The 16,969-nt window shown below is 44.3% G+C and overlaps 1 protein-coding gene across 1 annotated transcript in view; it reads right to left on the reverse strand.

Moving 5' to 3' along the window:
- Positions 1 to 16,679, reverse strand: part of g6pd (glucose-6-phosphate dehydrogenase) — a 50,315-nt gene extending 33,636 nt beyond the window's left edge. The window contains exons 1-2 of the mRNA XM_060938439.1: positions 16,442 to 16,679; positions 14,556 to 14,677 (exon numbers count right to left, since the gene is read on the reverse strand). Of these exons, the coding sequence (XP_060794422.1) occupies positions 14,556 to 14,672 (117 nt within the window). The 5' untranslated portion in view covers positions 14,673 to 14,677; positions 16,442 to 16,679. The remainder of the gene's footprint in view (positions 1 to 14,555; positions 14,678 to 16,441) is intronic.
- Positions 16,680 to 16,969: the final 290 nt, after the last annotated feature.

Here is a 16,969-nt window from a genome sequence, read left to right on the forward strand (position 1 = left end):
TGAGATCGAGATGCTGACCTCTTCTGCTCCTTAGACCTGCCTGATCCATCCTGATGCCCTGCGTCTGGTCAGAGTCTCATTACATCACTCCTGTGGAGGACGGCCCCATACGGACAGTTGAAAGTCGCACCTGGAGGACGCTCTGGACTCTTACAGTAATGCTTTTATGGCTGAGGACTACAGTTGGCTTGCCAACTTTAGGACTGCAGTTGTCAGGAACAGTTTTGCACTCAAGTTTCCATCAACAAAGTTACAGCATCAGCGAAACTGACTTCATGTTAAATCTGTTAATGTTATAGTCATGTTGTCTGTTGTTGCCCAAATAAGGATGGATTCCCTTTTGAGTCTGGTTCCTCTCGAGGTTTCTTCATGTCGTCTGAGGGAGTTTTGCCTCGCCACAGGCTTGCTCATTGAGGATAGATTAGGGATAAAATTAGCTCAGTCATTCAAATTCTGTAAAGCTGCTTTGCGACAATGTTTATTGTTAAAAGCGCTATACAAATAAACTTGACTTGAAAATACATCGTATTAAAATGTAGATGGCCTTTCAGATCTCAAATTTGCGCCATTAAAAAAAAAAAAAAAAAAGAATTTTCCCCAACACCCAATTGTTTTTTTTTTTCGTGGATCAAAAGCTACTGAACTCGAATCACAGACTTCCAATTTTATTACTCCCCCCCCAAAAAAAAGAACAATTAATTAATTTAGAGCCCTGTGTCTCTAAATTCTCCACCATTTTTTTCCTTACCTCACCGTGATCTAATTCAAGATACTACGTCATGCATCACGTGGTGGGCTTTGTCCCCGTTCGCACAAGGCATTGTGGGATACAAATGTGAAACAGGAGAGAAAAATGGAGAATGTGAGTGTGTGAATGAAACGTGAAAGACCGACTACAGTAACGGAAAGTGAGAAGAAAATACATTGTTATATACGAAGGAAAGGAAACGCAGGACCAAAAGTAATAAATAAATATCGGCGGTCAGCGAGCACCTCTGTGTGATCAGCTGTTTGTTTAGCGACAGAATGATGTAACGGTCAGTGCATGGTCAAAGGTAAACCTGTAGATGGCAGTAATGCAACACTGGATACCAGCTAGCGTAAAACCCAAAAGAAGAAAAAGAAGGTAAACCTGCGCATGCGCACACGGACTTCCTCTGTCTGCTTGACTGCGCAAAGCGAGCTATTTCATGGACATTATTTGCTTACATCCCCTCAAATTAAATAACTTTACAGCCACAGAATGGCCTGTAAACTGCCACCTTATTGTGGTGGAGGGGTTTGTGTGCTTGAATGATCCTAGGAGCTATGTTGTCGGGGGCATTATGCCCCTGGTAGGGTTTCCCAAGGCAGACAGGTCCTAGGTGACAGGCCAGACCAAGAGCAGTTCACCAAAAACCCCCTATGGAGAAAAAATCCAGGACCGTGACGTCGCCCGGTAGGACGCAGCCGGGGCCCCACCCTGGAGCCAGGCCCGGGGTTGGGGCTCGTATGCGAGCGCTTGGTGGCCGGGCCTTTGCCCATGGGGCCCGGCCGGGCTCAGCCCGAAGAGGTTACGTGGGCCCGACCTCCTGTGGGTTCGCCACCCACAGAGGTAGCAGTAGGGGTTTGGTGCAATGTGGATTGGGTGGCAGTCGAAGGCAGGGGCCTCGACGACCTGATCCCCGGACACAGCGGCTGGCTGTTGGGACATGGAATGTCACTTCGCTGGGGGGGAAGGAGCCTGAGCTTGTGCGGGAGGTTGAGAGGTACCGGCTAGAGATAGTCGGGCTCACCTCCACGCACAGCTTGGGCTCTGGAACCCAGCTCCTCGAGAGGGGCTGGACTTTCCACTTCTCTGGAGTCGCCCGTGGTGAGCGGCGGCGGGCTGGTGTGGGCTTGCTTATAGCTCCCCAGCTCAGCCGCCATGTGTTGGAGTTTACCCCAGTGAACGAGAGGGTCGCCTCTCTGCGCCTTCGGATTGGGGAGAGGGCTCTTGCTGTTGTTTGTGCCTACGGGCCAAATAGCAGTATAGAGTATCCGGCCTTCTTGGAGTCCCTGGGAGAGGTACTGAGGGGTGCTCAGACTGGGGACTCCATTGTGCTACTGGGGGACTTCAATGCTCACGTGGGCGACGACAGTGTCACCTGGAGGGGCGTGGTTGGGAGGAACGGCCTCCCCGATCTGAACCCGAGTGGTGTTTTGTTATTGGACTTCTGTGCTAGTCACGGTTTGTCCATAACGAACACCATGTTCGAGCATAGGGGTGTCCATAAGTGCACGTGGCACCAGGACACCTTAGGTCGGAGGTCGATGATCGACTTTGTAGTCGTTTCATCTGATCTCCGGCCCTATGTCTTGGACACTCGGGTGAAGAGAGGGGCTGAGCTGTCAACTGATCACCACCTGGTGGTGAGTTGGATCCGCTGGCGGAGGAGGAAGTTGGACAGACCTGGCAGGCCTAAACGTATGGTGAGGGTCTGCTGGGAACGTCTGGCCGAGCACTCTGTTGGGGAGGTCTTTAACTCCCACCTCCGGGAGAGCTTTTCCCAGCTTCCGAGGGAGGCGGGGGACATTGAGTCTGAGTGGACCATGTTCTCTACCTCCATTGTGGACGCAGCTGTTCGGAGCTGTGGCCGCAAGGTCTCCGGTGCCTGTCGTGGCGGCAATCCCCGAACCCGGTGGTGGACACCGGAAGTAAGGGATGCCGTCAAGCTGAAGAAGGAGTCCTATCGGGCCATGTTGACCTCCGGGACTCCTGAGGCAGCCGACGGGTATCGGCAGGCCAGGCGTGCTGCAGCTCGGGCAGTTGCGGAGGCAAAAACTCGGAACTGGGAGGAGTTCGGGGAGGCCATGGAGAAGGCCTATCGGTCGGCCTCGAAGAAATTCTGGCAAACCGTCCGGCGCCTCAGGAGGGGGAAGCAGTACTCTGCCAACACTGTTTACAGTGCAGGTGGGGAGCTGTTGACCTCGACTGGGGACATTGTCGGGCGGTGGAAGGAATACTTTGAGGATCTCCTCAATCCCACCGTCATGTCTTCCACTGAGGAGACTGAGGCTGATGACTCAGAGGTGGACTCGTCCATTACCCAAGCCGAAGTCACTGAGGTGGTTTGCAAGCTCCTCGGTGGCAAGGCACCGGGGGTGGATGAGATCCGCCCTGAGTATCTCAAGTCTCTGGATGTTGTGGGGCTGTCTTGGTTGACACGCCTCTGCAACATCGCGTGGCGGTCGGGGACAGTGCCTCTGGAGTGGCAGACTGGGGTGGTGGTCCCTCTTTTTAAGAAAGGGGACCGGAGAGTGTGCTCCAATTATAGGGGAATCACACTTCTCAGCCTCCCAGGGAAAGTTTACTCCAGGGTACTGGAGAGGAGAATTCGACCAATAGTCGAACCTCGGATCCAGGAGGAACAATGCGGTTTTCGTCCTGGTCGCGGAACACTGGACCAGCTCTATACCCTTCATAGGGTGCTCGAGGGTTTATGGGAGTTTGCCCAACCAGTCCACATGTGCTTTGTGGATCTGGAGAAGGCATTCGACCGTTTCCCCCGTGGTATTCTGTGGGGGGCGCTTCGGGAGTATGGGGTTCGGGGCTCTTTGCTAAGGGCTGTCCGGTCCCTGTACGAACGGAGCAGGAGTCTGGTTCGCATTGCCGGCAGTAAGTCAGGCCTGTTCCCAGTGCATGTTGGACTCCGGCAGGGCTGCCCTTTGTCACCGGTTCTGTTCATAATTTTTATGGACAGAATTTCTAGGCGCAGCCAGGGGCCGGAAGGAATCCTGTTTGGGAACCACAGGATTTCATCTCTGCTTTTTGCGGATGATGTTGTCCTGTTGGCTTCTTCAAACCAGGACCTTCAGCATGCACTGGGGCGGTTTGCAGTCGAGTGTGAAGCGGCTGGGATGAGAATCAGCACCTCCAAGTCCGAGGCCATGGTTCTCGACCGGAAAAGGGTGGCTTGCCCTCTCCAGGTTGGTGGAGAAGTCCTGCCTCAAGTGGAGGAGTTTAAGTATCTCGGGATCTTGTTCACGAGTGAGGGAAGGATGGAGCGTGAGATCGACAGGCGGATCGGTGCAGCCTCCGCAGTGATGCGGTCGCTTTACCGGTCCGTCGTGGTGAAGGAGCTGAGCCAAAAGGCGAAGCTCTCAATTTACCGGTCGATCTACGTTCCGACTCTCACCTATGGTCATGAGCTTTGGGTAATGACAGAAAGAACAAGATCGCGGATACAAGCGGCTGAAATGAGTTTCCTTCGCAGGGTGGCTGGGCGCTCCCTTAGAGATAGGGTGAGAAGCACAGTCACTCGGGAGGAGCTCGGAGTAGAGCCGCTGCTCCTCCACATCGAGAGGAACCAGCTGAGGTGGCTCGGGCATCTTTTTCGGATGCCTCCTGGACGCCTCCCTGGGGAGGTGTTCCAGGCATGTCCCCCCGGGAGGAGGCCCCGGGGAAGACCCAGGACACGCTGGAGGGACTATGTCTCTCGGCTGGCCTGGGAACGCCTCGGTGTTCTTCCCGAGGAGCTGGCCGAGGTGTCTGGGGAAAGGGAAGTTTGGGCTTCCATGCTTAGACTGCTGCCTCCGCGACCCGGTCCCGGATAAGCGGAAGAAGACAAGACGAGACGAGACGAGAATGGCCTGTTTTTTTTTTAAAGATGTTACAAAAATAAACATCTCACAATGACCAAAATTTCACCGATTTTATGAAACCAAAAGGCCGTGTTGCTTTAACCTTCATCCTACCAAGTGGGGTCCATCTGGACCCCGCACCAATATGTTTGTTTGCCATTTTAAAAATATGTGACATACTGCCTCACCGTTTTATGAATTTGTCGGAATTTATGTCTTAATTAAAACACTAAAGCACCGGAAGATCAGCTTTTTGCATTGTGAAGGTATAATTAGTTTGTTACTGGGGTCCAACCGGACCCCAGAGTAAAGTTTATCTGTCTTTCATTTTATAATTGAATAGCACACTGAAAGTTAACTTCTTTTATTTCTTTTATGTTCCATAATGAAACTACCAAGGCATTCCTTCTTGGGGTCCGTGTGGACCCCACTGCTGCAATAAGCACAGGCTGCAAAACAAAAGCCCCAAATTATTTTACAATTACTTTTTTGTTTTAAATTCTGTAAGAAAAGACCTAAGTTGTAATCCAGAATGTTTTACAGCTGCATGAGCTGCAAAAATCATGTATATAATGCCAATTTTTTTGTGGCGCTATAATTTGCTACATGTATGCTAGTTATTGCAATATTATTGCAATGTTATTGCATTTATAATACATCATTGATATTCAGCCATAGTGGATTTTGTTCTTCAATAAAGTTATGTCTGTTTGCTGCATTGAATTGGTTCTTACTGCATTGATTTCAAGGTATTCCCTCCTGGGGTCCATACGGACCCCACCTGGTAGTTTGTGTATGTAAAATTGGCTGGTAGGATGAAGGTTAAGTGTGTTCTTTATGCCTTGGGCCCTTTAGTGTATTGCTGTTATTAATACAAGATGTTCTGAACAAAACGTATCTGGTGATTGTCTTTATAAGCTTTAATTTTAAAGTATTGGGGTCCAAATGGACCCCACATGGTAAGATTAAGGTGTAAAATAGCATGGTAGGATGAGGGTTAAATTACTGATCAATAACCAGAGGGCTTTTTTCCCTATCCCTCAACATTTCTACTCTTGCATTAGAGCCATTATTTCATACTGTAATATGGGTGTATTTATAATATTTCTGAGCAGATGAAAAATTTTCACAGTCGGGTGCACATTGTCTAAAGCTACACTGGGAAAGTATACATATATTTTCTATTTTTTTTTCTAGGACAGGGAGTAAATGACGCGTACAGATCCACATCCACACACAAATTAGTCAAGTAGTTATGCTGGATTTTGCTAGTTTAATCTTTATGAAAGCTGGTACAAGTGCTAGTGGAGTGCTACTTCTGGTTCGAGCCATTTCAAATGTTCTTGGCCATTAAGTCATGATGATAAAGACAAAATTACAGGTAACAATACAGTTTTTAAGCCAAACAAATAATTAGGTAAACAATACTTAGGAGTTTGTTACACCGACATTTTACAAATAATTAGGCATGAAATAACCAGTATTATTTTTTTCGCGGTCCGGTTTCCATCAAATCCTGCGCTCTGATTGGCTGGCGAGCAGGTCTGTATCCTATGGTACGGACCCCTGGCGACTCGCTCGTTCACAACACAGTAGCAATTTGTCAACATTTATCTTTTTGATAAGATTATCAAAAATCTTATAAATTTTTGCCAGCATTTCTCAGGAGAATAGCATTAATTTTACAGCATGGATAGTGATAACGACAGTGTTCACAGCGAAAGCGAGTTTTACTACCCTGAGGAAGAAAGAAAACATTTCAGGAGAAAGCTAAAAACCTCTAATTGTTGCTAAAACCAAGCAAAAACATGGCTGAATCCTGAATGACTCAATTTTGTATAAATAGGGGACTACATAGGCGGCAAAATGTAGTTTTTTTCCTGTCATGGAAGTGCGCTTGTATACCGAGGAGGAAGCAATCTGCATTACAGCCGTGAATGAGGATTCAAAATAGCATTAATTTTACAGCATGGATAGCGATAACGACAGTGTTCACAGTGAAAGCGAGTTTTACTACCCTGAGGAAGAAGAAATTAAAAAAAAAAAAAAAAAAAACATTTCAGGAGAAAGCTAAAAACCTCTAACTGTTGCTAACGCCGAGCAAAAACATGGCTGAATCCTGAATGACTCAATTTTGTATAAATGGGGACTACATAGGCAGCAAAATGTATTTTTTTTTCCCTGCCATGGAAGTGCACTTGTATACCGAGGAGGAAGCAATTTGCATTACAGCCGTGAATGAGGATTCAAAATGGCGGCTCGCCTCGGTTTTCCCTTTCGGGCGCTCGTTTTCTGTTAGAATTTGGTAAAGAAAAAAATAAAATGCATTATTTACCAGCTTAAGGTTGGTCTGTATGGTGAAATACCGTGACCTCGGCCCAGAGGGCCTCGCTCAGTACTTTCACGACCTCGGTCACAGTATTTCACGATACGGACCTCCCAGCTGGTAAATAACATGTATGTCCTGATAAATTTTAGGTTTTCTTTACTCAAATATATCGGGTTAAATTTGCACAAAGTGAAGTTTTTGTTTTTAAAGGAAATTTGGTAGTGTTGGGGTTTTTTTCTCCTCCCCAGTGCATTTCCTGATACAGCGGCATTCCAGCCTCAGACAAAAAGTAAGCTCGTATTTAATATCATCCCTGACAGACAAAGCTCTTTGTGAAACCCAAACAGGATCCTGTAGGCCGGTGTCCGTTTTCACACACCTCTCCATCTGTGGTAATGCTGTCTCCGTACCTGTGATCCTGGCACACAGTTATCAGTACAGAAAGTTGTGAAAGCCAGTGTGGCCTTACACAATGTCAACAGTTTGGTAAGCAGTCGAAAGGTCTGCTGAGGATCCTGAATCTTTCGGCCATCATCACGAAGAGGTTATAAAATTACTCATCTGCCTGTTTACTTTCCCTGGCGGTAGTTTTAAATGTGTTTCTCCAGGATGAACTTCGTGAAAGGACGACTGTATATAACCCGTGTTCATGTAGACCGAGCTATATTTCTATATTATTCACCATTGATGGGCTCAGAGGTGCAGATCAGATCCCTCCCATTTGATATGTGGCCGGATACTTTGAAAAAGCTCGATATATTTTACAGCTTTCATCCTGAAATCCTCAAAACGCATCTCCTTATTTATTTAATCCATGCAAATCTCCATCACACCTCCAAAATCAACTCAGCAGCAGCAAACCCCATCTACTGTGTTATCTTTTCCAGAGACCATGCATCTCCACTTCATGTGTAGAATTGTCTATTCTTGGGATAACATTACAAGAGAATAATAAATACACCAAGCATGCACAGGCGAAGTTAACCAAGGCAAATTAAATGTTTATGTAATTAGGTCACTCAGAAAGGCAGGTTTTTCTAAAGGAGATCAACTTAATACTTTAGTGTCGCCTAATTTTTTTGTACGGACTATATGGCACTTCCAACTCAGATCTGACAAATTCAAAATTTTTTAGACAGACAGTGGTTATAAAGGGGTGGCACGGTGGTGTAGTGAGTAGCACTGTCACCTCACAGAAAGAAGGTTCTGGGTTCGAGCCCAGTAACCAAAAGGGGACTTTGTGTAGAGTTTGCATGTTCTCCCCGTGTCTGCGTGGGTTTCTTCCAGATGCTCCGGTCTCCCCCACAGTCCAAAAACATGCAGGTTAGGGTCCATTTAGAGACACCAATTAGCCGAGGTGTGAACGGTTGTGTGTCTACAGTATGTGTCAGCCCTGCAATGACCTGGCAACTTGTCCAGGGTGTACCCCGCCTCTCGCCCATAGTCAGCTGGGATAGGCTCCAGCTTGCCCGCGACCCTGCACAGGATAAGCGGTTACAGATGATGGATGAGTCTTCTAAAAGGAACTATAGCTCAGACAAGGTTGTAACAATTGTAATCTCAGAGAAAACAGATGTTAATATTTTTAAGAAATGTGACTTAAACCCATCCCAGCTGTTATACGGAAATTTTACTGAAAAGGAAAGAAACATGTACAACTTAAGGAAAAGCCATAGCCATCACCCTCAAATACATTCCAATAAATTTAAGAATTATGTAAAATAGACTCACCTGAAAAGTAGAAACTGTAAATAGGATATTTTTAGCATTTTTGTAAAATAAATAAATAAAATATTCCACGCTTTTCTATATTTTAATGTTTTTAGCCATTTAACTTAAAGCCTCGGTCACAACCGGCCGTACGTGCTCCTACGCCCGGTCTACGTGCAAAAAACGCAAGAAACGGATGGGGGGCGCGCGTGTGACGTGCTGATTTTCGAGCCGTAGACTGGCCGCAGAGGTTCGTCGTCATGTCAAACAAACTCTACGGGCGCTTACGTTTTTTTCAGGTTGCAAGACAAACTTACGGCCAACGTGCGTCTTTCTCCACGAACAAAAAAAAAAAACAAAAAAACGCAGCGATTTGGGAAACACCAAAAATCGCACGGCCAAAAAAAAAAAAAAAAATCGTACATCCGGTTGTGACCTAGGCTTAAGACGCGTCATCTTAAGATTATTTTACAGTAAGCGTAAGAAAGCAACCTGATACAGTGCTCAGCGTAAATGAGTGCACCCCCTTTGAAAAGTAACATTTTAAAAACAAATCTCTCAATGAACACAAACAATTTCCAAAATGTTGACAAGACAGTTTAATATAACATCTGTTTAACTTATAATGTGAAAGTAAGGTTAATAAAATAAACAGATCACACATTTTTTAGTTTTACTCAAATTAGGGTGGAGCAAAAATGAGTGCACCCCACAACAAAAACAAGCTACATCTAGTACTTTGTATGGCCTCCATGATTTTTAATGACGGCACCAAGTCTTCTAGGCATGGAATGAACAAGTTGGCGACATTTTGCAACATCAATCTTTTTCCATTCTTCAACAATGACCTCTTTTAGTGATTGGATGCTGGATGGAGAGTGATGCTCAACTTGTCTCTTCAGAATTCCCCATAGGTGTTCGATTGGGTTCAGATCAGGAGACATACTTGGCCACTGAATCACTTTCACCCTGTTCTTCAGAAATCCAACAGTGGCCTTAGATGTGTGTTTAGTCATGTTGGAAAAGTGCACGACGACCAAGGGCACGGAGTGATGGTAGCATCTTCTCTTTCAGTATAGAGCAATACATCTGTGAATTCATGATGCCATCAATGAAATGCAGCTCCCCGACACCAGCAGCACTCATGCAGCCCCACATAAGGACACTGCCACCACCATGTTTCACTGTAGGCACCATGTATTTTTCTTTGTATTCCTCACCTTTGCGACGCCATACAGTTTTGAAGCCATCAGTTCCAAAAACATTTATCTTGGTCTCATCACTCCAGAGTATAGAGTCCCAGTAGTCTTCATCTTTGTCAGCATGGGCCCTGGCAAACTCTAGGCGGGCTTTTTTGTGCCTGGGCTTTAGGAGAGGCTTCTTTCGTGGACGACATCCATGCATGCCATTCCTCTGCAGTGTACGCCATATTGTGTCACGGGAAATAGTCACCCCAGTTTGGCTTTCTATTTCTTTAGATAACTGCAGTGAACTTGCATGACGATTTTCTTCAACGCTTCTCATCAGAAGACGCTCCTGTCGAGGTGTTAACTTCCGTGGACGACCTGGACGCCTCTGTGAGATGGTTGCAGTTCCATCTTTCTTAAATTTTTGTACCACTTTTGCTACAGTATTCTGACTGATAAGTAAAGCTATGCTGATCTTCTTGTAGCCTTCACCTTTGTGGTGGAAAGAAATTATTTTCTTTGGGGAATTCTGAAGAGACAAGTTGAGCATCACTCTCCATCCAGCATCCAGTCGCTAAAAGAGGTCGTTGCTGAAGAATGGAAAAAGATTGATGTTGCAAAATGTCACCAACTTGTTCATTCCATGCCTAGAAGACTTGGTGCCGTCATTAAAAATCATGGCGGCCATACAAAGTGCTAGATGTAGTAGTTTTTGTTGTGGGGTGTACTCATTTTTGCACCACCCTAATTTGAGTAAAACTGAAAAATGTGTAGTCTAAGTTATTTTATTAACCTTACTTTCACATTACAAGTTAAACAGATGTTATATTAAACTTTGTCTTGTCAACATTTTGGAAATTGTGTTCATTTAGATATTGTTTAAAATGTTACTTTTCAAAGGAGGTGTACTCATTTACGCTCAGCACTGTACGTCACACAGGTAAAACATTCAAGACCTACGAGACATTGTGTCACGCTCGCTCAGGTTAACTGCCATGCGACGTGGAGGCAAAGTGAAGGTTCACATCTCCATCAGGTTGGAACGCCACCAATCAGACCTCAAAGAAACAACTCATGGCTCTTATCGGTAGAGAACCAGCATTCTTCATCTTGCATTCAGGGTAGACTGCACAGACAAACCTCACCCCTTTTTCACAAGTTACTTTTAGTTTTAATGGCAGGTGAAGCAGCAGTCATGTGACCAGAACCAAACCATAATTTCCACAAACCGGAATTTACAGGGAACTGAAACCATTCGAGAAAGAGCCAGTGTTGCACCATCGGAAAAATGGACTGAAAAGAAAACATTGTGGATTCGATAACTAAGACTTTTATTGTTTACTCTGCACTTGAAGTACATTTTGGCTGGTACTCTGGCAGAATCCCATGAAGTGAGGTCTCTGGACATGTCCAGACCTGCAGCAGGAGCACGATGCTAGTGGATGAGATGCGTTTTAAATATTTCAGAATGGTACCACATCAATTTACCGATTTTGTATAGCGCCTGCAGGATACATTTTACACCAACTGCCAATAAACACAGCTGGACTGGCCGTGACTCAGGATATTCAGCTCCGGCAGCTCTCTGTGAATTACATCAAGTTACAGAATGGGAGCAGCAACAGTGTCTGCTATTCTATCCGAAGTGAGCAAATCCCTCTGGCAAGTTCAACACTGTTGATTAGTTTCCCTTTAAGCCTTGTTTATTCAAAGCACTTTCATTATAGCCATTCTATAATGAACAAGTTTTATTTACTTAATATTTTTTCATCTACTCATCTGTTGCATTATGATTTTTTTTTTTGCCTTTTAAAACATTTTAGTCAGTCATTTTATCTCATCTCATCATCTGTAGCCGCTTTATCCTGTTCTACAGGGTCGCAGGCAAGCTGGAGCCTATCCCAGCTGACTACGGGTGAAAGGCGGGGTACACCCTGGACAAGTCGCCAGGTCATCACAGGGCTGACACAGACACAGACAACCATTCACACTCACATTCACACCTACGCTCAATTTAGAGTCACCAGTTAACCTAACCTGCATGTCTTTGGACTGTGGGGGAAACTGGAGCACCCGGAGGAAACCCACGCGGACACGGGGAGAACATGCAAACTCCGCACAGAAAGGCCCTCGCCGGCCACGGGGCTCGAACCCGGACCTTCTTGCTGTGAGGCGACAGCGTTAACCACTACACCACCGTGCCACCCAGTCATTTTATGTCAAGACAAATTTTTATTTACTTTACATACTTGAAAATGTGTCACTTTCCATTGTTTTGGGTTTTATTTATCTGTACCGAATGATGTTTATTTTCCCTTTAGACCATGGTTATTTCAAACATTTTACAGTTGTTTTATATTAACTTGGCTTCGTTTACTTCTTTATGCGTTTTGTCAATGTTTTTATAATTTTTTTGTTTGTGTTTCCTTTAAAGCTTTTTCATTGAAAACCTTTTCACTTTGTCACTGCATGCAGTCTCGGTCTCGGTTTGCTAAAACGCTCACAGAGTCATCCACCCATCTGTAACCGCTTATCCTGTGCAGGGTCGCAGGCAAGCTGGAGCCTATCCCACCTGACTATGGGCGAGGTCACCACATCATTGCAGGGCTGACACTACCAACCATTCACACTCCCGGTCAATTTAGAGCCACCAGTTAACCTAACCTGCATGTCTTTGGACTGTGGGGGAAACCGGAGCACCCGGAGGAAACCCACATGGACACGGGGAGAACATGCAAACTCCGCACAGAAAGGCCCTCGCCGGCCGCTGGGCTTGAACCCAGAACCTTCTTGCTGTGAGGCAACAGTGCTAACCACTACAGCACCATGCTGCCCTTCACCAAGCGTCAGCAATCTTTGGGGGGAAAGGGGAGAGAAAAATAAAAAATAAAAATTAGAAAAAAAAAAAAAACCCTGAGTGAGTATCCGGCACTGAAAGGTTAGGGACTATCAATAAAGTGTTTCAAAAAAAGAAAAGTGTAAAAACTTGGAATTCTGGAGGATCTTTCTGCATAAAATGCAAACCACTCTCTCCAACTCCTGCTCACACAGAATCTTTCAGTTGGAAAGAAACAGAAGATATGATTAAAACAGTAGCTGTGAAACTAGCAAATTACCACCACTGGTTGGACATTTCCAACCTCATTTATCATAATCAGGAATGGATTTTTAGCATTAACATACAATATATACCCACGAGCAATACCCATACCAATTAAGATCAAACTAATTAGTTATGGATAATCCTTGCTCTTTTGCCTGTGGATAATGCTCATGTGGCGGCACAGTGGTTAGCACGGTCATATAAGTCACAGGAAGAAGGTTCCAGGTTCGAACCTCATGGCCTTCAGGGGCCTTTGTGTGTGGAGCTTGCATGTTCTCCCTGTATCTGCCCAAGTTTCCCCCATAGTCCATAGTTCAATTGGCTACTCTAAATTGCCTGCAAGTGTGTCCATGTACCCTGCCACTAGATGAGCGTTTGAGTCCCTCTGGTGTGCTAGAAATCACCCAAGAGAATTCATGGAAGTTTGTTGAGCTTCCTGGATCACCAACCCTCAACTATCAGGATGGCAACAGACAATGTTCATGTAGGATTCACCACAACCACGTGCTCACCTTGTCTCTTCCTTCATGTTTAGCCTATACACAACTGCACTCTGATTTCCTGTAATAACACAGATACATGTTCAGAGCACTGCCAGAAAAACAGTCACATCAGGTCCAATTGGTGTTTGTTTAAGCATTAAGTCATACGTCTACGTGTCTGGGCACAGTGCCACACCTATCTACCAATACTCCAGTTACCCAATTATCTGACCTTCCTCCTTCCTCGCTGGAAAAAGAGCTGACTCGGAATGATGCTGCATAAGCAGGCTCAGTAGCACCACACCCATTAAAAAGAGGGAGGGCCCTCTTTTCAGTCTTCATTTTTTCTGAGTTTTTATGGATTACAGGGATGATAAGAAAAAAATGAATCATACTGCTTTATTCACATATTAGCATTATGGGCTGGTGGTTGTGGGTTTTTCCTCTTTTTGGGCTTTAGTCATTGTAATGATTGCTCCCTCTCTAGTTAACTCCTCTGAAGTTGCCTCATCCTGACCAGAATTTTTTTTTTAAAACAGTGGTTGGCCAATCAGCTGTCTGTTATAATATCTGACCAATGAGCATTCAATGTACTGACCAGTCTCTTACTGAACTGCTTCTCTGTTACTCAACGCTTCTGTTATTGCAAGACCCACATTTCCTCATTCAAGTCTTTTTTTTTTTTTGCATAACTGGACCTCTACCTTCCTCTAAGAGACAGAATACAACAAAACCAGCTCTAAATCAGAAACATCTAAAAAAAAATAATAATAAAAATAAGAGCAAAAAAGTGGTCTGAGGTGTGGGGAAATGTTTTGTCACATTCAGACCAACTCTACAAATAAATGAAATTATTTATTGGCTCAATCAAAGCCCTCTATTCAGATACAGCTCTGAAACTGTATTTGGAATATCCATGCCAGAAAGGTTGTGTTCCAGCCATGGTCCAACGGTTACAGAAGCAGCTTTAGGGCCAAAAGGTTGCTGGTTTGAATCCCTGAACAAGCAGGAATGGCTGCAGTGCCCTTGAGCAAGGCGCCTAACCCCCAACTGGTTTGGGTATGTTGCTCTGGATAAGAGAGTGTCTGCTCAATACCAGTGATGTAATATGTTCACTTTTTCCACTCAAAACTCTAACTTACTGATGCACCCAAAATGACGAAGATATGGACATCAGACTCGTGAAATTCTTTATCCTCATGCAGCTCTTTCCTCAGCTCCCCGAACACTTCAGAGCGAGATAAGGACAGCGTGCTCATCTTGTCTGCAAAAGCGATTAAAAGATTAGTGATCACATATGGACATCTTTCTTTCTTGATTCCAGCTCGTGCTATGCTTTGACTTCATGCACTACCCATTAAAGGAACTTCTTCCTGAACTGAGAATCTTGATAGATTTGGTAAAAGATGAAAAAAAAAGCGTGAAGAGAAGCAGAAAACAAGCAGAAAAAGAAGAAATCAGGAAACACTAGTAAATCTGTGTAAAAAAAAAAAAAAAAAACATGTATCATCATCAAGACCAATACATTTGAAATCACCATTTTAAAGATCACTGAGCAGGCATAAACACATGATGAAGATATTTAGTTTTAAAATTTCTGTTAAGGGAGCGGCACGGTGGTGTAGTGGTTAGCGCTGTCGCCTCACAGCAAGAAGGTCCTGGGTTTGAGACCCGGGGCCAGCGAGGGCCTTTCTGTGTGGAGTTTGCATGTTCTCCCCGTGTCCGCGTGGGTTTCCTCCGGGTGCTCCGGTTTCCCCCACAGTCCAAAGACATGCAGGTTAGGTTAACTGGTGACTCTAAATTGACCGTAGGTGTGAATGTGAGTGTGAATGGTTGTCTGTGTCTATGTGTCAGCCCTGTGATGACCTGGCGACTTGTCCAGGGTGTACCCCGCCTTTCGCCCGTAGTCAGCTGGGATAGGCTCCAGCTTGCCTGCGACCCTGTAGAAGGATAAAGCGGCTAGAGATAATGAGATGAGACTTCTGTTAAGGTAAACCACATTCAGTTAAATTCCCCCCAGAGGCTGTTGGTTTGCTCGGATCTCTAACACACAGCATGCCAAACACCACCACATCCACCAGAGCTGTCTTTTTACAAAAACTACTGATTTAAGGGTTGTTTTACAATCAGGGTACAAAGTTTGTGTCACAGGGGTCCAACATTCAAATCGATTCCTACTGGTTCTTGTACCAGTTTTTAAGTGAAGGACAAGTTAAAGAACAGATTTCAGGTAATTTTTTGACGCGTGTGTATGCTAGTTTTGTGTAATCTGCTATAAGATAAAGAAGATTAAGTGTCGCTTTAAGCAGGGCTGGGAGAAACAAATGAAGTGATTCTCGGAAAGGACTTTTTTTTTTTGACAATTCAGAATCCACTACTTCCATAGTGCTTTTAAATATAAGGCTGTAAGCTTTGTGTTAGTTGTCTCTAATATTTATGTCCCAATATCTTGACCACATTTTAGGATGAAAATCATCATTTTAGACATGTTATTTTATATTGAAAAATTAGCTGTCTCGGAGAGGACTTTTTTTTTTGACACAATTGCATACTAATTTGATCAAAATAGTCTGAAAACTTACTGGCATTCAACATTAAAACTTAACTACGGTATGTTTCCAATGATATGGGACCAAATATGTGTTTTATGGTATAAAGAATGATTTAAGTGCATCCCTTTTGGAGCTACCTGTGGTCAAAAAAGTACTTTTTCTAAATGACACGAGTAATTTTGCTAAATATGACATATATTGCCATACATTCACCAAAAATAACGTTATCACCAGATTTTTTTTGCATGGTAAATAGAGCTATCACAGGTCTACAATAAACAGACAAGTTTATTTAGTCAAGCCTTTTGATATTGAAGATAAGGAGTGTTAAATGTGATTTTTAGCTTGCGTACCCTGATTGTAAAACAACCCCTAAGTTTATTTAAGGATTCTACAAGTTGAACCCGGTATTAAAAATGAATAAATCTGCCTGACTATATGATGAACATATACATAAATATCTAAGAACTACTTACCTTTATGCGTTCAGAGATAAAACTCTACAATGATAGAGCAGACAGGACTGATAAACTCCCACCGAACATAAACACACACACACGCACAAAAACCCGGAAGTCAGACTCAAGCACCGTCTAACCGTGAGCCAATTAAATTATTTTAGGGGCGTGGTCACAACCCAAACTGGCCGAGTTAAAGGCGCAATCGCGGCATGACCTGCGACCGGGAATTTCATACAACTTAAATTAACTTCTCTCAACTATATGCAAATTAAATGTGACGTATGAAGCAGCAAATCCAAACGATTGGCTCATATGATTCCGCGGACCAATCGTGTGGCGCGTGTGGTACATTCTTTTCGTCCCCCCCCACTCTCAGTCTCATAACTTTAGTTCCTAGCTGCTTTTAGTTCCTATAAACTGCTTGGCTTGAAATAAATAAATAAATAAATAAGAATAAAAAAAGTAAAGTGTTATGTTATCTTGTTATATACAACCTCTCATTGAATGTTTACAAAGAAAATAGCCAAGACCACTGGTGTCTCT

This window comes from Neoarius graeffei, chromosome 13 (assembly GCF_027579695.1).
Source record: "Neoarius graeffei isolate fNeoGra1 chromosome 13, fNeoGra1.pri, whole genome shotgun sequence".
Classification (NCBI taxonomy): Eukaryota; Metazoa; Chordata; class Actinopteri; order Siluriformes; family Ariidae; genus Neoarius; species Neoarius graeffei.